Source organism: Periophthalmus magnuspinnatus, chromosome 18, assembly GCF_009829125.3.
Source record: "Periophthalmus magnuspinnatus isolate fPerMag1 chromosome 18, fPerMag1.2.pri, whole genome shotgun sequence".
NCBI lineage: Eukaryota > Metazoa > Chordata > Actinopteri > Gobiiformes > Gobiidae > Periophthalmus > Periophthalmus magnuspinnatus.
In genome coordinates this window covers 24,310,657-24,336,326 of record NC_047143.1, presented here as the reverse complement: position 1 = coordinate 24,336,326, position 25,670 = coordinate 24,310,657, and the positions used below count along the sequence as shown (strand labels likewise).

The following is a 25,670-nucleotide window of genomic DNA, read 5'->3' as shown; positions in this document are numbered from 1 at the left end:
CATTGGGGTGTGTCTGTATGTGTCTGCTTATGTGTCTTTGTGTGTGTGTCTGTATGTGTGCGTGTGAGTGCATAGGTGTGCGTGGATGTGTTTGTGCGTGTATGTGTGTATGTATATGTGTGCACGTGTATGTGGGTGTACATGTGTATACCTGTGTGCATGTATGTATATATATATGTGTGCATGTGTATGTATATGTGTGTGTGTATGTCTGTGTGTGTGCATGTCTGTGTATAATTGTGTGTGCGTGTGTCTGCTAGTGCGTTTGGACATCTGTATGCATGTGTGTGTCGGCGTGTGCATGTTTGTATCTGTGTGTGTCTGCATGGGGGTGTGTTTGCATGTGTCTGTCTGTCTTTATATGTGTGTATGTGTATATGTTGTGAGTGTGCATTTGTGTGTCTGTGTCTGTGCATGTATTTGTGCATGTGAATGTGTGCGTGTTTATGTGTGTTTCTGTGTGTACGTGTCTGTATATGTGTGTATGTATTTGTGTGTGCATACATGTGTATTTATATGTGTGTGCATGTTTATGTGTGTGTCTGTGTGTAAGGGATCTGTATGTGTGTGTAGATGTGTGTGTATGTATATGTGTGTATGTATATATGTGTGTGTATGTTTATGTGCGTGTCTATGTGTGTCTGTGTATATGTGTGTGCCTGTATTTGTGTCTGTATGTGTGTGCGCGTGTGTGTGTATACGTGTCTATTTGTGCGTGCATGAGACGGTACTTTCATGTAACGAGTCAAACGCACCTGAAGCTGTCGTTCTTTCGCCGTTTCGCTGCTGTTTTGTTGAAGCCCGGTGCTTTAATGAAACAGACACACATTCCTCTTACATTTCTGAATCTGACAAAAGTGAAGCAGCATTGTCGACACGCACAACACGTCGCAAAAGAAAATTGAATTCTGTCAACTGGACAAAAGTGTTTCTTTAGATAATACATTTCCCCACTCATCCACAGTCGTCCACAGTGATCCACAGCACCGCGCTTTCTCTTTTATGACGCATCCAACACCTGCAGAACATTCAAATGAATCAATTTAACTGTGTGAACGTAGTATCCGTGAGCGAGATCCAAGTCTGTGCTACTTCACTTGTCTGCTATGTTCCACTGTTTCATTTTTGCGTCTATTTAAAAAAAGAAAATCAGATTTACTCCTGTCTTTAAATTAAACCCATTGAGGAAGTTGAAAAGTTTTATTCGCCTGCGACCCTGCGCACGGGGAACATATTTCTAAACTGTTCCATAACCAAAGTCGGGACAACTGTCAAAATGGCGTCCAATCCTAATGTTGTGGAAGAACTTCTATATTCTCCGCTGACACGAGGATCGTTCAACACCTCAGCTCCGGTTTGTTCTTCAGGAGCTCAGTGTGAACGTTTCTGGAGCGGCTCTGGCTTAGGCTGAAGTTATTCTTTCAAAATTACAATATGTTTCTTTTGGCGCTTGTTTTGGCGTCGTATAGAAGATATCTCGTTACTTCCATCATAAATAAAACGTAGCTGTGTAAATTGTAAATCATAGCGATATCAGATAAGAGTTTATGGTATGTTCTGACCAGTTATTCCCCCGTACTGCGCTGGAATGGAGTTAAATATTTGAAATAAGTTGGCGAAATGTTTAATACTGTTACTGTTTGACCTCATTAGGGCCTCACAGTGTTCATTTTGTGTCAGATCTGTGCGTGTACCTGACAAAATCTGCTCAAAATGATGTGACAAACTAAAAAATATGTGTAAAAACGCAAAAAAAAAAAACTCAAGTTATTATGAAAACTGCAGGTAACTCACTCCACGTCTTCTCGTTTCTGCCCACGTTCTTCATAAAGTTAACTAATATACTCACGTTTCTGTATACCTCAGTTTCCCATGATGCCTAGCTGTGTGGAGACAGTTGTTTCTCCGCCGTGGTTCGATTTCGATTTGATTGAAAGAAGGCAGGAAGTGGGTGGAGCTAACATCCATTCTGAACGTGTTTTTCATTCATGGTCCAAAATTGGGGAACTTAAATCAGTATTTACGGAAATCATTGTGTGCAGGAGAACTTATGAGGTGTTTGGACGAGCGATAGTACTTAAGCCAATACTTTTACGTAATTTATTCATTTTATTTATTTATTTATCTTTATTTATACAGGGGAACCCAATGACAGCACTTGGGCTCTCTGTTTCATGGGCGCCCTGTTTAAAATACAATACAAACTGAAAAAAAAACAATCAAAAGTCCATATAAAACATCAAAAACAGGGGCAGGTGTGTGTAGAAAAGTTTGTTATCAGATTATTAAATTGCGATTGTGTCTCCAACGTGTCCAGTTTTGCTTTTCCTTGGAGCGTTTCCATTTTTCTGAAGCAAAACAGCTAAAAACCCACTTTCCTGTCTCAGTTTTGTTGCGGCTCATCTTTAAACTTATACAGTCACGTGATCTGGTATAAATGTTCCGGTATCAATGATTAACAAACAGGTGAGGGATTCTGGCAGTTTTTGAAGTCGTCTCTTATAGATAAACTTCATACAGTGCAGTTCTTTTCTAACAGACAGTGATGGACAACCCACTTTTTCATAGAGAACACACTGATGAGTTTCAAATCCATGACCTGTAATAAGATGATGGGCAGAGTGAAAGAGAGGATCCAACGTTTTCAAAGTAGAGGTTCATAGGTTAACTAAGATAATTATAGCAAAAGATAATTAAATTCTATCAACTGGACAAACGTTTTAGTCAGATTACTGCTGGACACTGTTAAATCTGTTTAAAAGGAGGAGCTAACTACAAACGTGTGTCATATTTTATTTTGCATAATCGTTCAGGCCCCTAATGGCTGCTCTCAGACCTATTAGCATACTGGCTAGCGCTATTGTTTTCCTTGTTTAGGTTTAAGTCTGAGTATGGAGTTGTAAAAAGGACATAAATGATGCTTAAGGTCCTCATTCCAGTTCAAATAAGGATTGTCTTTCCTAACAAAAAGTGCCTCTTTAACTCTATAGCGTCGGATGTTATCTCCGCCGATAGACTCGCGGTCACAGACTTTCCATTACCGTAACTCTGTAACCAAATGCGCTATCATGTAAATAAAAAAAAAGAATTTAAAACGGCATCTCAAAGCAGCAGCAATATGTCACTGTCATTACGGTCATGTGCTTAAAGTTGTCCCATGAAGACGACCAATCAGAGCGCAATGTAACTAAGGAAATTAAAATATTGTGAGATTATTTTGCCTTTTAGAAATCACTTGGTCTTGTAACTAAAACGTCTTTGGTTTGGTCGTCAATGACAGTGTTAGAAACTTTTCATGTAAACCCTTTTGTTCCCTTTTAATGGCTAATCTTGTCAAAATATCAGCACATATTTATCATGTCTGTGCTGATAGATACAATCAGACCAAACAGTTGGCTTTGGGATCTCCCTCTTTTGAAATGTATCACACCTTGTACTGTTTTGACTCTTGAGGTGCTCCAGCTCATGAAGCCTCCAGGAGCTCGTCTGATCACACCTCAGTAGGAGTTTCACATCTTTACTTTGAAATGTACGTCCTCTGGTTCATCTCAAACTGTATAAACCTGCTGATTTCCATCATTCGGGGTCTGACATTAGGGGGAGATGCTGTCGGACCTAGTTCTCGCAAGAAATAAACTCTTTGTCTTTGCTTTAACATTCAACAGACCCTGCAAAAGGAGTCTTATTTCCACAATGTGTAAAATAGAGGTAGTTGTGTGAAAAAAAGGCAAAAGTACACGCTGATACTTTCTTTAATATGATTTTTATGGCTGGTCTAGGTGAGCTATAACGGTCTATAATGTGCTCAGTCCTTAAATGATTAACTCTCCTCTCAAACCATTTATTTTCTTTGGCTAAGATCTGTACTTCAGTATCTTCAAAGGACTGATTTGTGGTTTTGAGATGGAGATGCACAGCAGATTGGTGTCCTGAGCTGCTCTTGTGGCAGTTTTGGGACATTTCTTATGGAGTGACTGTATAGTTTCTCCAGTATAATGCTCACAGCAGTCTTTAATACAGTCTTTTCTTTTTTTATGGGTCATACCTGGACGACTGAGGGATTACACAGACATTTAATGAAGATAAATTATAATTATTTTAAGTTTTACGAGCAGGACCACACTTCATGTTCACCTTTTCCTCTCCGTCTTCCTGAAAGCGCAACCACCATCATCCAAACATACTACATTTGGATTTCATTGTATCATTAACAAACATTACACATATCAAAATGAGCTGCATTGAATCTGCGAGTTTTTCTTTTAAAATTCCCCTGAAAAACAAACTTGCGAAGGCCAACGCCGGGGCTGATGGGAGCTGTAGCTGTACTAAACGGCCCCTCCCTTTCCACCTGCGGTCACATTCTCTTCACTGGCAGCGTCTGACTCCAAACCCTGGGCCCCATCCAGAGTCAGGGGCCAAACAGTGGGATAGAGCAGGGGCCCGAGGAGCGTACAGCACGTCGTGGAACATAATCCGGCTTTTTGCACCGCGGCAAAGCACCGAAGGGGTCGTAAATCAGCCAAGCACTGCATTGAAACCATAGCTTTTTATTTTACTTCTCACATTCTTACACCAAAAACTTAACACACGGATACCCGCTGATACACACAATGATTGATTTGTGCTTTGGACAAACTGTATAATGTCATGTAAGGTCGTTCCAGCTGCCAGGCTCAACACAAAACGAGTTACAATGAACTTTTGTGCCTGTGTATTATTGTCATTAAAGGTCCTATATTACACAAAACTGACTCTAATGAGCTTTAAGTCACGTTATAATGTTGTTACGTCATCAAAAACAGACCTGGAGTTGTGTTTTGTTTCATTTATACATGTTTGAGTAATCCAGGTTTAAGTCTGTCTTCATTTCCAAAACTCAAAACGCTCTGTTGCACCTTGTGATGTCATAAAGTGGTAGTTTTAAAGTTAATAGCTACGTTTTGTTCAGTAGAGATGGGCAATTACGCAATTCCTGTACTGAATAAGACTGGGTATCATTAAGATTTCGCCGATACGATACGATTCAGTGAAAAAAACAGGCTTTCTTGATCCCATTTTCACAAAAAATAATTATTAACGGTACATTTATCTTCCTTTTACTGAAGATGAATAAACATAAAGTGCATTTTGTTTAGTGCATGTGACTAACTAGAAAACACATCAGACTGTTGCATTGGTCAATATTATTTATCCACAGCTTATATTAGGTCAACATTTACATAAACAGGGACAGTTTAACAGTTTAACGACTCTAAATCGACTAAAATGCGACTGTGATACGTAAAGTCTTTGATAAACCAAAGTTAATGTGAAGTAAACCTGTTTTTAATCATCAAAACTGTGAATCAAATGTCAAATGTTCTGCATAAACACGTTTCTTTCCTCTAAACAAGACACAAAAATGTAACGCTGTGACAGAAAAATGTGGCAAAATATACAAAAATATATCGATACAGCAGCCCACGATATCGATACTGTATCATTAAATTAAACAACACGATATAACGATACTTTTATATTAGTACTGAAAGTTTCCAAATGATTCTAGTGAAGGTGTTTGAAGTTTAAAAACAAAACAGTGGAGCACTTCCTGTATTACCACATGATGACATCACAAGGTGGAACAGAGTGTTTTCAGACTGAGAGAAGAACTCAGCTTAAATATGCAGGATTTGAGTGTTAAACATGTGAATGAAACAAAACAAAACACAACTCCAGGTCTGTTTGTGATAAGGAAACGACATTAGAACACGGTGTAGGTTTCTTTCTTGTCTCCGTGGAAACAGCATAAAGGTTGCATAATGTACTTTAATGTACTGTTTTCTGTGTGATTGCAGTTCTTAGGATCAGATGGCTTCCTTTTCACTCTGCCTTTTCCATGTTCTGCCCGACCACACACATTAATTTGTGTATAAACTTGGCTTTTACGGAAACTCCCATAATTTTGTTTATCCAGGCTTGGACACACTTTTATGAGTAAAACCCATTGTCTCTGGTGCTATTAGCTAAAGTCCAATTTCTTAGTTTACAAACTCAGTCAAATTCATCCAAACAATCCTTGAAAAATGAGTTTGGCGAATATACTTGAGTTTTCTGCCATAAAATGAACAAATGTTTCATCTTTTCGTTTTGTTTTGTTCGATGGCACACGAACTGAAGAGCGTTTCCTCTTTCGCCCGTCTCCGCCGCGACAGCTGCGACGCTACGAGGGGCGCGAGAAAGAAATTGATTCAGGAGATAAATTTGTGAATCTATTTTCCTGTCACAGAGGAGTACCTGTGTACAATACGGAGCAGTCAGGCCTTCAGTGTGTAAAGGCTAGCAAAGCGTGTAATTGTTTACTCCTCCAGCCTCAAGAAGAGAAGATCGTTCAGAAGAGCCACAGAACCAAAGCTCGGAAATAAACAAAACTCAAACTAGAAAGAATGAACACGTTAAAATCACTTGGTCTCATGGTTTTATCTCAGCTTCTGTCCAAACAGTCACATTTCATTCATCCGAAGTCTTTGTTCAAACTAAAATTGAGCTCATTATCCTGCAACGATAGCCTAGCATCATGAAACGAAACAAATACAAATAAATTAGAGACAGAAAAGCACCTTCTTCTTCTCAAATTCTCCACAATAGTCAAAGTTTAGCCAACAGAACTGGAAAATGAGAAGTAACTAAATCCCATGTTCACAATGTTTGAATTAATTCCACCAATAGAAATCCAAACAAATGATTCTACCATTAAAACAAACCGATTATCCAAAAGCGACTTTTCAGAGCTTTGAACCGTGTTAAAGCTGTTTCCTTCTCATTGACCCTGTGCAGTTGTTTTTGGAGTCATTCGTGCAAGTTTGAGCAATGTTGAACCATTTGTTCGATTCACCTTTTGCGGTCTCACTGTTTTGCGGATTTTTTGTGCGATTTTGCTGCTTTTTTACATTGTACATCGTATGATTGGCTGTTGGACTGTAGACCATTGTCCATCAGTCTCCTCCGTGCCGTGTCTCCTGTCCAGTACAGAATGTGTTCAGACAAATTTACATAAACGTTGGATCGCAGTGTGACTCTGAAGTGCTGTACGTTTGCGATTTGTTTTCTCCCCGACAAAACCCACAATGTCGATGAAACGTTCTGCACCGACAAAGACGCCTACGAAGGTTTGAACTTTGAGAGAGTTTAAACGAGAGAGAAATGTGAGAAAATGTTAACGCCTGTGTGAGAAAAGTGTATAAAGTGTGTGGTGAGGGGTTTTACAGCAAAAAACATAGAGAATATATAGAATAACTGGAAAAAATAAAGCTGATACTTCACGGGTTATTTTTAGAAGGTAACCCCTGCGATCTTTCTTTAATTTTATTTAGGATTCAGCATAGTCATTTTGGTACAAATGAAAAAAAAAAAAAAATCAGCTGCTCGCTAGTGTGATCTGCAGCTATCCATAGGGGGCGCCGACAGCTACACGGCGCTTTGTTGTGATGACATTTACGCCAACGTCAGCTCCCATTGGACGCCACAGTTTTCTAACGCAGAAGTCAGCGAACTTGTTTCTTTTATTAAGTCGTTTTAGATGAATTTTGCGATTTAAAATGTGCAAATTATAACATAACGATCCACAACTGTCAGCGATTATAACTATGTGGGGTTACGTTTTTAAAATAACCCGTAGTAGGCGAAATCCATGAAGTGTCAGCTTTATTTTTTCCAGTTATTCTATATATTCTCTAGTTTTTTGTCTGTAAAACCCCTCACCACACACTTTATACACTTTTCTCACACAGGCGTTAACATTTTCTCACATTTCTCTCTCGTTTAAACTCTCTCAAAGTTCAAACCTTCGTAGGCGTCTTTGTCGGTGCAGAACGTTTCGTCGACATTGTGGGTTTTGTCGGGGAGAAAACAAATTGCAAACGTACAGCACTTCAGAGTCACACTGCGATCCAACGTTTATGTAAATTTGTCTGAACACATTCTGTACTGGACAGGAGACACGGCACGGAGGAGACTGATGGACAATGGTCTAGCAATAGATGAAGTAGTAGTAGCTTTTGCAGTAGTAGTAGTAGTAGTAGCAGTAGCAGTAGCAGTAGTATCCGTAACACAGGTGGTATTTGCTTGTTCTGCCTGCTCAATCATAGTAATCATATAACGTTTCCCTCCCTGTAAGAAACCAACAAACCAAACCGACTTAAACAAACACACAACTGACATAACTGCACTTCTCTGTTGCAGGACCTCCAGGAAAACGAGGAAGACGAGGCAGAGACGGCGAACCCGGTACGTGCGGCCCACCATCGCCATCATCTCCACTTTCATAAACCCTGATTCAGTGGGACATGAGCCGTTCACGAGCGTGTAAAAGAACACTGTGTATCTGCGGCCAACAGAGCTTATATGTGTGTAATTTGTGGCCTGGTTGGTTTCGCGCTCACCATAACAGTCGGCTTTTTACATTATAGGTTCAACTTCTATCTGCAGTTTGAACTCACTATTTTTTAAGACGGAATCTATGAATGTGAAACCTGATTTTCTTTTCTAAGATTAGGTCAACGGTGGAAGAGGCGCTCAGCTTTGTTACTTAAGTAAAAGTACAGATAAAAGAGTAAAGAAATACTCAAGGAAAAGGAAAAGAATCACGTAAAAAAATCTACTTATGGAAAAGAATTTAAATGTACGTACAGAGTCCTGGTTTAGTCCTGGTTTAGTCCTGGTTTAGTCCTGGTGTAGTCCTGGTTTAGTCCTGGTTTAGTCCCAGTTTAGTCCCGGTTTAGTCTTGGTTTAGTCCAGGTTTAGTCCCGGTTTAGTCCATATTTAGTCCCGGTTTAGTCCTGGTTTAGTCCATGTTTAGTTATGGTTTAGTCCTGGTTTAGTCCTGGTTTAGTCCTGGTTTTAGTCTTGGTTTAGTCTTGGTTTAGTCCATGTTTAGTCCCGGTTTAGTCCATATTTAGTCCCGGTTTAGTCCTGGTTTAGTCCATGTTTAGTTATGGTTTAGTCCTGGTTTAGTCCTAGTTTAGTCCTGGTTTAGTCCTGGTTTAGTTCTGGTTTAGTCCTGGTTTAGTTCTGGTTTAGTCCTGGTTTAGTCCTGTTTAGTCCTAGTTTAGTCCTGGTTTAGTCCTGGTTTAGTTCTGGTTTAGTCCTGGTTTAGTCCTAGTTTAGTTCTGGTTTAGTTCTGGTTTAGTCCTGGTTTAGTCCTGGTTTAGGTCAGCAGTGGAAAAAGTACTCCATTTTGTTACTTCAGTAAAAGTACAGATAATGGAGCAAAAAAATACTCAAGTAAAAGTAAAAGTATCACATGAAAAACCGATTTAAGTAAAAGTATTTTCAGATTTATTAAAGCTTCAAATGTCGTGATTTTGATAAAGATTTGTGCAGAATTTACAACAGAAACAGTTTCATTTGGATATTTTATTTTGCTCAAACTTTGAACTTGTTAGAAATAAACCCTCGGGCTTTTCAGCAGGTCTCAAACAATAAAAAATAATTTCACGTTTCAGTCCTGTTCAAAAATGTAGTGCAGTAGAAAGTACAGATACTGCTCTGAAATGTAGTGAAGTAAAAGTAAAAAGTATCCACTGTAAAATCTACTGAAGTAAAGTGCAGATATGTCAGATACATTTAACCCCTGGATTAGGTTCACAAACATATTTTATTGATGTCGTGGCTTTAAATCCTTTCAGTTTCATCAGTGACACTTTTATGATACTTTATGATGTAACACTTCAACTGAAACTGCGCCGCCTTTGAAAACCTCATCTCAGTGTTTGTTTCATGTGGATAAACCCTGTAAAGACAACAACCCAACCCCTCATTCTAAGAGACATTAAAAATTAAAGATGCACCATGCACCTGTTTGTCTCCATGGAAACGTTACTGGTTTGGCTTGGAATGATCCGCAGTACAGTTTATCCGTACAGCACAGTTCACACAAAGTCATTCAAAGTACTTTACAGAATAAGAAAGTTTAGTCCCAGTTTAGTCCTGGTTTAGTCTAATGTTTAGTCCTGGTTTAGTCCATGTTTAGTCCATGTTTAGTCCATGTTTAGTCCCATGTTTAGTCCTGGTTTAGTCCATGTTTAGTCCATGTTTAGTCCTGGTTTAGTCCATGTTTAGTCCCAGTTTAGTCCTGGTTTAGTCTAATGTTTAGTCCTGGTTTAGTCCATGTTTAGTCCATGTTTAGTCCATGTTTAGTCCCATGTTTAGTCCTGGTTTAGTCCATGTTTAGTCCCAGTTTAGTCCTGGTTTAGTCTAATGTTTAGTCCTGGTTTAGTCCATGTTTAGTCCTGGTTTAGTCCATGTTTAGTCCCAGTTTAGTCCTGGTTTAGTCCATGTTTAGTCCATGTTTAGTCCTGGTTTAGTCCATGTTTAGTCCCAGTTTAGTCCTGGTTTAGTCCATGTTTAGTCCATGTTTATTCCTGGTTTAGTCCAATATTTAGTCCATGTTTAGTCCAGGTTTAGTCCATGTTTAGTCCATGTTTAGTACATGTTTAGTCCTGGTTTAGTCCTGGTTTAGTTCCAATTTAGTGTCTGTTTAGTCCATGTTTAGTCCTGGTTTAGTCCTGGTTTAGTCCAATGTTTAGTCCAATGTTTAGTCCAGGTTTAGCCCTTGTTCAGTTCTTATTTAGTCCATGTTTGGTCCCGATATAGTCTTGGTTTAGTCCTGGTTTAGTCCTGGTTTAGTCCTGGTTTAGTCCTGGTTTAGTCCATGTTTAGCCCTGGTTTAGTCCTGGTTTAGTCCTGGTTTAGTCCTGGTTTAGTCCTGGTTTAGTCCTGGTTTAGTCTTGGTTTAGTCCTGGTTTAGTCCTGGTTTCGTCCATGTTTAGTCCCTGCTTCCCTCCTCTACACAGATCTAACCTCTCACTTAGCTTTAAGGCTGGACTTACTCGTCTCCATGGAGATATAGTAGCGTAACATCACACTGTGGAACATTCCAGGTAGAGAAATAACAAACCCATGGCGACAAAAGCGTGGGGGCACATCAGAAGTTACTGCACCTTTGAACATCAACGTTATCATGGAAAACCTCTCTCCTCCAGCTCTGATCCATCAGCTCCGTCGAACGTTAACGCCCGAACACGACTTTTCCAACGAGACCCGCCGGTGATGCAAAGTGACACCACCGGTCAAATGTGCTGATAACTTAGAAGTATAGCTCCAACTCTGCCCTCCTATCTCCAAATCTGTCCCCCGCACACTCCGCAGAGCTGACTCGGCAAAGTATAGGGCCCGGCGGAGTCGAGATGCGGTGACAGTCCTACAGATGGAAAGTGTCCCCTCAAATTGAATTCACAGCCAGAACACGCTCTTGGCAGGTAGCGGAGTGCACACCTGATCGCCAGAGTGATAATGGCTTCTGGAGTGTGGTGATATTTCCGAGGAGGGAACGAGAGAGAGGAGAGAGAGGAGAGGAGCGAGGGATGAAGAGAGAGCACGTACCAAACAACTGCCCCTGTCGAAAAATATATATATATAATACTAAGACAAGGCAAATGCAAGGAGGTCATTTGAAACAGTGTAGAGCACGTGTGTCAAACTCAAGGCCCGGGGGTCAAAAGCGGCCCGCCATATAATTTTATGTGGCCCGCGAGAAGGTAAATTAAAAGGCATGACTGTCATTTTAAGTCTATACTGCTTTAATGTGTGCACTGCCAATAAACAAATGAGATTTTCCCAGCAAGTGGAACTGAAAAATATTTGCAAATAATCATCACAGAATGTTCATGAAGAGGAAAATCGTTGACACGGAAGGAAGTTGGAAAGAAGAAAGGAGAAGGTGAATATAAGTTTGTGCTTTGAGGAGAAAAACGTGTATGTTTTTTTGTTTTATGAGGCGGGGTCAGTACAATGTCGACATTCGGTTACATTTAGTGACATTTACTCTGCCGCACACCTGGCCCTTGATGGCGGCCATTTTGCTGACGTGGCCCTCGGTGAAAATGAGTTTGACGCCACCGGTGTAGAGGTCGGTTTAAAGCGGACGTATTCTGCAAAATGGACTTTTCAGAGCTTTTAAATCGTGTTATAGTTGTTTCCACATCTCATTTACCCTTTCAAAGTTATTTTTGGAGTGATTCGTGCATGTTTGAGCGATCTTTCATCGCACTGACACGCGTAGGATTTGACACAGTTGCGTTTTCATTTTGGTACAAATGAAAAAAAAAAAGGCTGCTACTTGCTAATGTCGTGTTCAGTGTAATCCATAGGAGGAGTCGACAGCTTTATAGTGAATTTTATTTGCCGTTACTTGTTTTTGCGTTTTGTCTTAGGGTTGTTTTGTGACAAGCTGTATAATATTTGCATTTTTTTTGTATTCTTTGCGGCGATGACGTTTACGGCGTTGGGCGTCTCAGTTTTCTAACGTGGAAGTCAGCGAATTTGTTTCTTTTATTGAGTCGTTGTAGATAAATATTGAGATTTAAAATGTGCAAATTCTTCAGTAGCTCCTATAATTCTTAAGTTAAACTCACCAAATTTTAGCTGTAGATAAACTGAACCTTTTTGAGATTTTTTTGGCGATATATACGGTTATAATTGTTCACTTACACTTGAACTTGTCACTGTGTTTTTTAAGTGTCCACCATTTTTGTTTTTGCCCTGAATCATCTGGCCCAACACACTTTACATAACATTTTAAAGCATTTCCGGACTTATGTCTCTTATTTGATCCTCGATATTACATTTTAAGTCGTTTATTAAGTCGTCTGAGGTTTATTCACAAACACCTTTTCTTTAAGATCGCCCCACAGGAAGAAATCAGGACTAGTCAGGTCTGTGGAGATCACATACTGCCCCCTGTCTTTGAAAAACACTTATTATTCCTTTAATGTCATTTACGCTCGGGGCATCTGTGGGATTAAACCCAGTATTTGACCCATGTGACTCAAAGTTCCACTGTACAATGAGGGTTCGTTCCTCGGTGCTGGATTTGCTCAGATTAATGTCGAAAGGGTCGTTCTAAATGCTCTGAAAAAATTAAAGAAAAATATTTAGAAACAAAAGAGTTGTGACGATTGGGCCACCCTGTACATATAATTTTATTGGATGTACATTTTATCAATATGCAAATTTAACTTGGAAAATACAAAATTGGAGAATGAAACTGATTGATTTTGACGTTTTAACAGTTCTTACCTAATGCTGTTAGTTTGAACAGGGACATTTTTCTTTTCTCCTTTTTATTTTCCTGGATCATCAAAGCTTTTCATGAGCCTCCAAGAGAGACGTGAATCGATTTCATTTAGTGTAGCTTTAATACCAGGTGCCCTTCCTAATAAAACTTGATGTATCCTGACCACAGCGTTCAGCTCCAGTCAAATGAAGCTCATCGAGGCTCGAGTTATAGCCGCGAATTTGGAGCCTAGTTCCAGGTAACGCCCCTTCTCACCGCTGGAAGTAGCCTGATTTGTCTGTTAATAATGTTCATATCTTAATTTACGAACATTTGACAACAGCAGTTATGGAAAGAGGGCAACGGTTTTTCAATAGAAAGTGAATTGGAGCCAGAGTCGAACCGCACCCACGCTCACTTCCTGTTCCTCTCCTTCTGAGCCTATAGGTACAAGTCAGGTCTAGGTTCAGCAACAGTCTGTGCTGGAATATTTCTCACTATGGCATAAAATGTGTTAGTTGTGAAGTTACAGGTCAGATCTGTGGAGAGGCAACCACGGTCACAATAAGAATGGATGTTTTTTTACAATACAAAAACACATGTAATTGGACAAATTGAAGATAGACAGTTTAATGCCTTACTGTGGGGTATTCCAGGCTAAGTAAGAACATATCCATGGAGACAAGAAGGTAGTGGACCCAACTCTAGAAAAGAATATCTAAGAATAAGAATAGTTCCACTGATCCGAAGGTTGGCGGTTCGAATCCTGCTCTCTACATAAACATAAACATCATTGGTCCAATCCATTTACACACAAGTTGCCGGTGCGATTCCAGCTCCCATAGATCAGTGCAATTGTTGTGTCCTTGGGCAAGACACTTAACCCACCTTGTCCTCAGTGTCTGTTACCTTTGTGTATGATTATATGAATGGTTTAGTTGATGTAAAGCGCTTTAAATGCTTTAAAGGTGGAAAAATATATTAAAATTTTACCATTTACCATTAACGGTTCTGCACTGCCAGGCCAAAAAAAAAAAGTCGCCACCTGGATTTAACTAAGCAAATATGTTGGTGAGGTGAAAAATTAATGCGACACTGGATGGAAATAAATCTTGTGACGTTGCAGAAGCAAAATGGAGACAATGCTAAAATGAATGTGTGACGTAATCAAAGCTAAAGGTGGAACAACCAAATATTAGAGTGTGTGACCTTTTTTTTGGTGGCACGTTTTGTTTTGTATGTCCATTTACATCAGATGTGTCCAAACTTTTTTCACCGAGGGCCACATACTGAAACATAAAACAGGGGGCCACAGATCAGGGAGTCAAACGGCGCATTTAACACAGGTTTGACAGAGACATCGTCCCTTTAATACGACTTGTATTATTTTTAGTTCTGTTTCACAATGCAATGTCTAGAGGTAGAATATCTTCAGTTTGTAGCAAAAAATACTTCCTGATCAATTGGGCCAGTTTAGGAGGAGGCACGAGGGCCAAAAAAATTTGATCCGAGGGCCGCATTTAGCCCCTGGGCCGTAGTTTGGACAGTCCTGAGTTACATATAGGGCCTGCCGTCGATGGAACAAACCTGTTTATGTTCCTGGATCATCAAAGCAAATCATCAAAATGTGAATCTGTTTCATTTAGCGTAGCTTTGTATCAGATGCCCTTCCTAATAAAACAGTAATATTAAAGCACCTTTTATTTGATGCCATTGTAATAGAGATTCGTGAGACATTTTCCCATTCCATCACCAGAACAATACAACTGAATAACCGAGTATCACAGACCAAATGACCATGTTTTTGTGGCAGAAGCGGATTTTACACTAGTTTATTGCTGTGGGACTTTTTTTTAATAAGGTAACAATAATGTAACACAGGACCCTATAAGACCCTGTTTTGCATTTCAGATCTGGAACTTTGCGGTGTGGGTTTTACGCCTTTCACTTGTTCTCATCCAGCGTGAAAGCCACAAATGATGGAAAGAACAGCAAATCCATTGACAGACGCACAATAGATCGATGTTTTGGCACGGCGCTGGTCTGAAAGGCAGTTGACTTTCCCGTAAACATTTAGAGGACCGAGCCAGAGTTATTTCAGAAAAGCCCATTGTTGCGTGGACAGCTCTTCAGTCACCGGTCAGAGAGGAGCGGTTGTGGCGGGGAAAAGGGGGGGACCGCTCCTGCTCTTAACAAATCAATGGGATACAAGCTAAACAATCAAAGCCACTCAAAGCAAAACAAGGGGTTCTATTAAGGTGAGGCGGTAGAGAACTGGCGGCCATTTTGAGAGCTGCACATTACAACTATAGGGTGTTTAAGGAGATCGATGCTTTCAAAGAGGGAAAAGTTATTAAGATGTTTTCTGATCTATGTTATAATGCTGTTTCCTCGTCACAAACAGACTGAGATTTAGGCTGAGTTCCACCTTGTGATGTCATGTGATAATACAGGAAGTGCTCCCTTTCCTTCTTTCTTTCGTTCTTTATTCTTTATTTGTCAGGAACCGTGTACAAAGTCATTAATCTTACAAAAGAAGAGATGATTTTGAACCAGATTTAGCTACTTCTACTTTCCATGCGCAGTCCCTGAGCAGGTGAAAACACATTAAAATACACATTTCTTCACGATTACATTATAAAACTAACAGATCATCATTAATATTAGCAGTAAAATACAATAAAATGTCCCCATGTCCAATACATTATGTTTACTACAGTCCAAACCAATGTAAAAAATCATTATGTGCAGGTTTTTACAGTGAGACAGAACATTACAAATTCACTAGACTTGATTATCTAATATGTACTTTTTCAAATTTCTAGTAAAATTATTCAAAACTGCAAATAATTTCAGAGTCTGGAGCTGATTCCACAGTCTGATGGTTTGAAATGAAAAGGCGACTGAGCAAAGGCTGAGGATCTTTTTGGAACAGTGCAGTTTCGGTTCACAAAGACCGAGCGGATCACTGTGTTTTTAAACTCCAAACACCTTCACTAGAATTATTTGGATAATTTCAGCTCTGGAATCCCCAATCTGTACTGAAGTAAAGGTAAAAAGGTGCTGTGTCTTGAAAACTACCACTTCATGACATCACAAGGTGGAACAAAGGGTCAATCAAACATGTGTGAATGAAACAAAACACAACTTCAGGTATGTTTTGTTTTTGTTTTTTTGTTTTTTTTGCATTATAACATGACTTAAATCAGGGGTGTCCAACTCATTTTCACAGAGCGCCACATCAACAAAATGGTTCCTCTCAAAGCAACTACTTTTTTTATTTTATTAATTAACCATTTCTATATTTATCACTTATTCATGTTACAAATATTGCTTATGAATTTGCATAGATATGAAAAAATGTCTGCGTAACTGCGTATCTCCTGATAAACTGATATTTTAAGACAGTCATACATAGTTTACTTTGTCGCGGCCGCATAAAATTACATGGCGGGTCACATTTGGCACATGGACCTTGAGTTTGACACATGTGGCTTAAAAAATCAATTCTGAGTTTAAATCAATTTATGAACCTTAAATCAGTTTTCTCAAAATAGTATTGCTCCATTACTACATGAGCAAAATTTTAATATTAAATGTGAGCTTTTATACGTATATATAGCATCTTTTTTTTACTTAAAACACAAGTTAAAAAATACAGTTCTTTGTCACAAAATTTTGGCGGAATAAAAATCCAAATTGCAATCAGTATTCAGATCACAGTGCATGTTTTAAACGGAGAGAAAACTGAAATCTGAACTGCTAAACTAACAAAATCCCACACATTTCAGAATATGTTTGCAGAGGTTTGCCAGTTTGTTTTTCCGTCGAGAGACAGATGAAATCCTATAGCCGAAGTAACTGCAGCACTTGAGATTTGATAATTATGATTGGATTATGTCATGCGGCACTACTTTGATTGGACCTTTCCTTTAGGATACTTGTGTTTAATTGGCAATAATGTTCCCAATTTTCTAAAACTGTGGTATGAGAGCACGAGAGTCTACGTAAATGAAAAGAAATGAAAGAATCGCAGGAGCCAGAACCCAGACTATGAGCACATTTCACAACATAAAACGCGCGACAGTCAGATTCGGTCCTTGATGGGCGCTGGCGTATGGAGCTTTCTGCAGTGTAAGCCTTCTGCAAATCCAATTACCCTCTTTAAAGTTTTCAACAGCGGTGAACGTAGAAGCTGGCCATATTTAATTCATGATTCACTTTAACCCAAAGTAACTACACCTCCGCAGGTTCCCCACAAAATCCAGGCTGAGGTGTGTTTAGTGACGCCTTTAACTCATCTACAAAGGTCCAGACTTGGCAATAACTTCCAGGGACGTCAAATAGGAAAAAAGACATGGCTGTATTTGCACATGTGCTAAAGTGAAGGGGATTCATTAGCAGCTTGTTTGTTTACGGGGACGATACGGAAAGGAAAAGAGTTTCGACGGTTTGGGATGAAAACGTTTTTGTAGAACTGGAAGCCGCATTTTGAAATTATTCAGCGAGCGGTCAGAGCTGGAAAGTGTTTGAAGTCACCTCGGATTTTTTTCTGTCTGATGTAAATTAGGGCGTCTTGTTAGCTATCGGTCGCTACCTGGCTACACAAAAGATATCAGAACTTACGTAACTTCAGCTAGCAATGTTAAATTTGAAGTTTTTGTCATTTTTCTTGCGTAATTGTTATTTGAATGCTGCCCGTGGAGTCTTTCAACAGAATATCAGCAAATTCACGCACTGTTTGATAAATTATGGCGTCTTGTTAGCTATCGGCCGCTAACTGGCAACACAAAAGGAATCAGAACCTACGTAACGTCAGCTAGCAACATTAAGTTACACGTTTTTTGTCAGTATTCTTCTGTAACTGCTGTTTGAATGCTGCCTGTGGAGTCTTTCAACACTGTTAGCAAATTCACACACTGTCTGTTTGAAATAAAGGTGTCTTGCTAGCTATCAGCCGCTATCTGGCAACACAAAAGGTATCAAAACCTACATATCGTCAGCTAGTAATGTTAAATTTCGTTGCTATAGTTTGAATGCTGCCTGTGGCGTCTTTCAACACCGTGTCAGCAAACTCACACACTGTCTGATGTAAATTATGGCATCTTGTTAGCTACCGGCCGCTACCTGGCTACACAAAAGATCTTAGAACCTTCAGTTAGCAACATAAAATTTGATATTTTTGTCATTATTCTCCCAAAATTGCAGTTTGAATACTGCCCGTGGAGTCTTTCAATACAGTGTCAACAAACTCTTGCACTGTCTGATGTAAATAATGGCGTCTTGTTAGCTAACGGCCTCTACCTGGTAACACAAAAGGTATCAGAACCTACATAACTTCAGTTTGCATCGTAAAATTTGAAGTTTTTGCCATTATTCTTACGTAATTGCTATTTGAATACAGTTTTTGAACATAGTGTCAGTAAACTCACACACAGTCTGATGTAAATTATGGCATCTTGTTAGCTACTGGTCGCTACCTGGCAACACAAAAGGTATCAAAACGCAACATAAAATTTGAAGTTTTTGCCATTCTTCTTACTTAATTGCTGTTTGAATAGAGTTTTTGAACATAGTGTCAGCAAACTCACACACTATCTGATGTAAATTATGGTGTCTTGTTAGCTATCAGCCGCTACCTAGCTACACAATAGGTATCAGAACCTACGTAACATCAGCTAGCAACATAAAATCAGAAGTTTTTGCCATTCTTCTTACGTAATTGCTGTTTGAATAGAGTTTTTGAACATAGTGTCAGCAAACTCACGCACTGTCTGATGTATATTATAGCATCTTGTTAGCTATCGGCCGCTACCTGGCTACACAAAACGTATCAGAACCGACGTAACATCAGCTAGCAACATAAAATTACAAGTTTTAGCCATTATTCTTCTGTTATTGCAGTTTAAATGCTGCCTGTAGAGTCTTTCAGCACAGTGTCAGCAAACTCACGCACTGGGGCAGGTTTGTAAAGCTAAGTGGTGTACTGTATTTCAACCATCCATAAAACCAAAAAAGAGCGGCACGGCAAGGATCAAAAAGGCACGGCCCCAGCTGTAGTATTCATTTGCACTTTCCCCTTTAGTCCTAGAGTGAAATAGTTAAAACTGACCCTAATTTCCCGCAGCTGGGTGCCTGCTTAATAGGGACCCTACAGTGTTATTTGCGGTGTTCTGGGGAGCGCTCACTATGATACAATGCTTTGGTAATTAGGGGCAAAGGAAGCGAGTGACACCTCCTAAAAACACGTAATTGTTTCAAGTAAATGTGGGCCAGCCGCACAACGTCATATTGAGTAATGCTTGCGTCAACCCCATGACCGAAGGAGAAGTACGCAAAGAAGGGCATCGGATGTAAAATACTCAGGAAAGTCGTAGTTCAAATACGGAAAGATACAAACAAAAACAAATAAGTATATAAGTCCATTTTAAAGCATTAAAACAGGAGCAGGTGTGAGTTTAAATGTTTATCACCAGATTGTTAAAGTGCATTAGTGTCACCGTAGTGTCCGGTTTTGCGTGTCCTTCAAACGTGTTCCATTTTTGTGAAGTAAAACAGCCAAAAGCCATTTGTCCCATCTCAGTCCATAGACGTAGACAATCATGAGCTCTTGTATTAAAAGTTTCCGTATTAAAGTTCAACAAATAGGTGCGATGTTGAGTCAGTCTGTCGTCGTAGTCTCTTATAAATACATTTTATACAGTGTTTTTCTTCGGACACATAGCGATGGCCAACCTGCTTTTTCATAGAGTGAACAGTGATGGGTTTTTAATTTATTAATAGACCTTTAGATTATAGGAAAAAAATATGAAACTTTTTTTTTTCTTTTGCCATTTCCAGCTATTGGAGTTTGTGGCTCAAGAAAAAATAGAATTAACATCTGAATTTATCTTTATTATTGTGAGATGCCTGTGTCATTTCTCATCTATACAGTACATCATCCCTTCTTTTTATGGGGAGAATCTATTTCAGAGCAAATATCTAGAGGTGGAAGGTAACGAAGTACAAGAAGTACTGTACTTAAGTATAATTTTTAGGCATCTGTACTTTACTTAAGTGGCTTTTACAGTGGATACTTTTTACTTTTACTTCACTACATGTGAGAGCAGTATCTGTACTTTCTACTCCACTGCATTTTTGAACAGGACTGAAAAGTAAAACGTACTTTTCATATGAGTTGAGGGGTTATTTTTACCATGTTCGTGAAAAATTTCTGATTAGTTTTCGAGTTCAAACTGCAGCTTTGATCAGACAAGAAGAAATACACAAAAATCATAAGAAAAGTTACAAAATTGATTTGTGTTGTTACTGTGACCAAAATACATCAACACTTTGTCAAAATCTGTGTGAAATACTTTTACTTTTTAATCATAAAAGTATATTTTAAGTGGGTACTTAAGTAGATTTTTTCATGTGATACTTTTACTTGAGTAACTTTTAACCTCTTTTACTTTTACTTAAGTAACAAACTGAGTACTTCATCCAGCACTGCATAAATCTGAAGTTTCAGTACAACATGCATTACATATTACTACATTATCAGTTCACAAAACGCCCTTAGAACATTTTCTCCTCGCCTTTGATTTCTGAACTTCCTGGTCCTCATTTTGGATGTGGTTTTACGGGAACATTGATGATCGGAGTCTGTTTGATTGCTGATTGAAAACACTAACCATATCTTTCTCTTCTCTTGTGTTTTTCTTTCAGGACCTCCTGTAAGTATGCCTGTTCCACATCTTCCCCAGTTGTTCCCATATGAAGGTAAAATTCCGACATGCGCCACATTGAAATGGACAACAGAACGGACCGAGGCCATTGTGTTTGGAGTCCTTGGTTCCATGATGTGGTCGAGATTAGCGAGGATTGATTACACGCAGATAAAGTTGTTCTAAACCTGCTGAAATCTGTTAGCGTAGCAATTTCCCAGAAGACTGAGTAGTTAGTAAAAGTTTGTGTCTTTGCTTGGAGCCATAGACTGTGTAAAGAAGTGGATTAAGTGCGGATCGAGGCTAGCAGTTATAGCGGCTAATTTGGAGCTGAGTTTCATGTTTGGAATTCTGACCGTGAGTATCATAGCAACCAAAGAGCCAATCCAGAGTGAGGCTGTTTCCCCCTTCTTGCCTGCACCGCTGGTTTAGCAGGGAGCGGGCGGTCAAACCTGTTGCTAACACTAGTGGAGTGACCTCGGGGAAAGAAGGCGCCTGATTTATCTGTTATTAATGTTCATATCTTGATTTACAGACACAATAGTGGAAAAAAAAACACCAGGATCATGTAGAGCGGGTTAATACGAACATTTTAAGACCAAGATAACGAGTCTGACAGTAGCAGTTACGGAGAGAGGGATGACGGTTTTCCAATAGAAAGTGAACTGGACCCACAGTCGATGGGTCCAGCTATGTCCATTTATATATACGTCTATGGTGACAGCGTTTCACAGTATAACATTGAGGTGATCTGTTTCACATTACTGAAAAAAAATGAAGCACAAATGCGTACTTAATGTGAACAGGCCTCGCCACAGACCTGACCTGTAAGTTTGCCTGGTCCATCATGAATTTGTTTACATGGAGACTGATAAGTTTAATGACTGGGGGACATTCAAGCCAAAGCAATAACATCTCCATGGAGTTAAGGAGACTAGAAAAGTTTTATTGTGCGTCTTTCAAAAGTGTCTGTGATCAGTGACAAATAATGATGATAAATAATTAATACTCATTTGCTAGTAAAGATGTACAGATTGTGTTTCATCTTAACCATAGATTGTATTTGTAAATGGACATAGCTAACCTGCTAGCCGCCGCGTTCCAGATAGGAAGTGATCATGCTCCATCAACTCGCGTTAGCAACAGGTTTGATTGACAGCGTTGCTAAACCAGTGGTACGGGCGGGAAGGGGCGTTACCTTCAACAGGCTCGCTCCAGATTGGCTCTTTGGTTGCTATGATACTCACTCTCTGCTCCAGATTAGCCGATATAACCGCTAGCCTCAATACGCTTAATTTGACCGGAGCCGAACGCTGTGGATGACGTCGCACTCGCTTAGTCCACGTCTTTACACAGTCTACGATCTGAACACATGACGTAAACCTAAACGCAAACATCGGACACACGTGGTCGCTCTTTATTTGTTTATTTGTTTCTTATTTATAACCGATTGCTACCGACCTGCTCTGGTACGCGTTACCTCACCTCCTCCCTCACCTCGCCGCTACACAAACTGGATCCTCCGTCTCTTCCGCAGCAAACTCCACTTTCAAGATCCTCCAAAAACGCCGAAGAGTGGCTGACAGACTCATGCGCAAGGCCCTCTGACAGCTCGGCGCAGTCGCGGGTCAAGCGGGCACCGAGCGTCTGTGCAGCTCTGTTAAAATTATTTATAGCCCAGAGGCAAAGTGTGATTGAATGGGTGTAATAGCGTGTGCAGAATGAGCCATAAAAGTCGTAAGTTAATCCTCGGAGCCTCTCTAAGACACTCGCTCCCGGGGTTTCTGCAGAGTAAGTAAGTGCAGGTGGTCTGACTTTTCACTGGTACATTGGCCAGGTCCTGCTCGACTGACAATAAAAGCTTTCTATATGAGGAGGAGTCCAAGTACTGTCTATTCTTACAGCGGTACGACGAAATTTATAGGACACGTCTTTGTTTCGCTTTTTTTTTTACAGATTTTGCCTCGTTTTGCTTGGGTGTAAAACGGCGACGTCGGGTCACCAAGACAGGCTGAGGCATTTACAATTCTGGACCGAAAATCTCGTGAAAACATTGTAGGTTGTTAGCTCAAGGGCTGTAAACAGTAAGAGTGCGGCTTTAAGATGTTCAGGACCAGCGCTAAAGGCCTTTTTATTTTACAAATCCAACAAAATTTTGCATATGTGCTGTTTTTGTAAGGGGAGAGCCACCGCTTTGGAGATGTTAGTGCCATGTTTTGTTTCTTATTATGGATTTAATACTATGTGTCATTCTTTTTTAGTAGGCAGCAGCACGTCAGCTAACTCACTGTGTCTCAAAGCTAACAGTGTCTTTTATTAAACCAAAAATAAACAAGCTATTAAAATTCGAATTAATTAAATGGAATTAATTTTATATGTAGAATACGTTAGATTGTGGTGTTGTTTTAATTTTTAATTTTTGAATGTTTTTTTCCTCATTATTATGCATTTTTTGGCTGGTGCGACTTATACTCCAGTGCGATTTATCTGTGAAATATATGTTTTTTTCCTCATTATTATGTATTTTTTGGCTGGTGCGACTTATACTCCGGAAAATACGGTAATTATCAAGTTTAGGGATTGGCCCAATAAATGTGTAGGGCTTACTTCTTTTTTAACACGTTGCATCAAAAAACGCCCAACTCTGCAGGAAAACCGTTCACCTGGCAGCACTGATTATAAATGTTCAATGTTTTTTCTGCAATTTCCCCATTGCGGGACAAATAAAGGTTTATTTTTTCTTATTTCCTTCATAAAACAGTAAATCTTTCTCATACAGATCCTTGTCCAACATCTAATTATTGCATTACATATTACATTATTGACATCATCCAATTCTCAAATGTGAACGCAACTTATTCACTGCGACTCAAAGCTAACAGTCACTTTTATTAAAATCAGAAAACATAAAATACAACCTATTAAATTTCAACTTAATTCAAATAAAGTCTACCCAATTATTTTTATATGTAGTACACATGTGTCAAACTTAAGGCCCGTGGGCCAAATGCGGCCCGCCACGTCATTTTATGTGGCCCGCTACAAGGAAAATTAAAAGGTATGACTGTTTTAAAATATCAGTTTATCAGGAGAGACACAGTTACACAGCCATTTTTTCATATCTATGCAAATTCATATGCAATATTTGTAACTTGAATTAGTAATAAATACAGAAACAGTTAATTAACAAGATTAAAAAAAAAAGCTACATTAATTTTACATTACATTTAGTTACATTTATACTGTCTTACATTTACATCTGGCCCTTTGTGAAAAAGAGTCTGACACCCCTGATGTAGATTAATATTTATTATGCCTCAAAATTAGTATTAGCGTTAGCATTAGCGCTTTCTAAACACAGAAGAAACCCCCTAACCTCTGACCCCTGACCCCTAAACCACCCGCAGCTCCCTGTCCACTGTCTGATCTCTAAATATTAATAAATTTTAGCCTGATAACAGCACAGAACTCGTCTTGACGGCATCACCTACTCGTCTCCATGGATATAGATTAATGCCATACCGTGGAACAAGAACATAACATTTTGGTGGTGATGTCATTAGTTACCCTAAATTTTGGTTTCTTTCTGTGTTTTTAATTTTTATTGTGGCTTTTCTTACCAATATCCCAACTGCTCTCAGTCGTGCGATGCATTTTGACCATAAACAACCACATTTCTTAAAAAAAACAACCTCAAACTTCTGCATCTCCATAAAACGTAATAGAGATTGAGTCACTCTGGTCACACCATAACATCCAGAAATCCCCCCAAAAAGAGACACCAGTGATCTCATCTGGTGCGTGCCCACCCGGGGTAAGGCAGGGGCGCACCACCATGAATATTCAACGCACCCCACCCACCCTCCTCCCTCTGTGACTCGAGGAACAGTGTGTAAATTGTACCCAGGCGGACAGACCCTGCTGAAGTCATTACAGTCCTGTGTGACTTAATCGTTGCTCATTCCGGGCTGATGATGGGAGAGGGCTGCGCGGTTACGGAGGCGGATGGGGAGCGGGCGGAGGGGACGGGTGGGGGTGGGGGTTCTCAATCGAATCAAGAGTGGTCGTCATTGGCAACTTGTGATTGACTTCGACGTGGAACAGTGTTTTTTTTCCTTTTTTTTTTGCTGTTTGGTCAGTGTAATGTGAGTTACGCAGTTGTCAAGTTTCCCCAGTACATGAGTATTTTGTAAAGTTTCTATCCTTCATTTTGTCATACATGTACAAGATCTCAACAAGGTCCCTTTGTGCAAATAAAAAGTTGAAAAGTTGGTAGTGGAGTATGATATTAAGTACAACACAACTAAAAGTATGATCATGATCTGTAGGACCAAAGAGGATAAACACATGAGATATCCTGATTTATCCTGTCTAATGTGTTGAAGGTTACAGCTAAAATTAAATACCTTGGGCGTATCTTCACTGCGGACACGGCAGATGATGAGATTTATAGACAATGCAGGATGTTCTACGCTCAAGCTAATACTCTGTTGTTCAAGTTTGGGTCATGTTCTGATGATGGAAAGTTTATGTTATTTAAATTGCACGCTGCCCAACTCTGGACTCTGGACTCGTTACAAAAAAGCCAGTCTCCAAACGCTGCAGGTGGATTATAATGACGCTTTTTTTAGGGGTGCGCTTCTTCTTGAGGAGGCCACGATGGACTAGTGCGACTGAGATATTTGTCGCTGCACGAGTGAATACTGTGCAAGCTGTACTAAGAACTTTAATGTACAGTTTTATCTGCGGACTGAATGGGTCGGAAAATGAAATAATAATGTCACTAACAAGCGTAAGATTCAGTGCAATTCGTTACTAGTCCAGGATGTGGCCGGTAGATGTTTATTGTTTGTATTGTCTCTGTCCCT

The 25,670-nt window shown here is 39.6% G+C and overlaps 1 protein-coding gene across 1 annotated transcript in view; it reads left to right on the top strand.

Annotated features, from left to right (window-relative positions):
- Positions 1-25,670, top strand: part of LOC117386095 (collagen alpha-1(XXV) chain) — a 271,389-nt gene that overhangs the window by 146,802 nt on the left and 98,917 nt on the right. The window contains exons 3-4 of the mRNA XM_055229087.1: positions 8,224-8,268; positions 20,804-20,811. Coding sequence (XP_055085062.1) covers positions 8,224-8,268; positions 20,804-20,811 — 53 coding nt within the window. The remainder of the gene's footprint in view (positions 1-8,223; positions 8,269-20,803; positions 20,812-25,670) is intronic.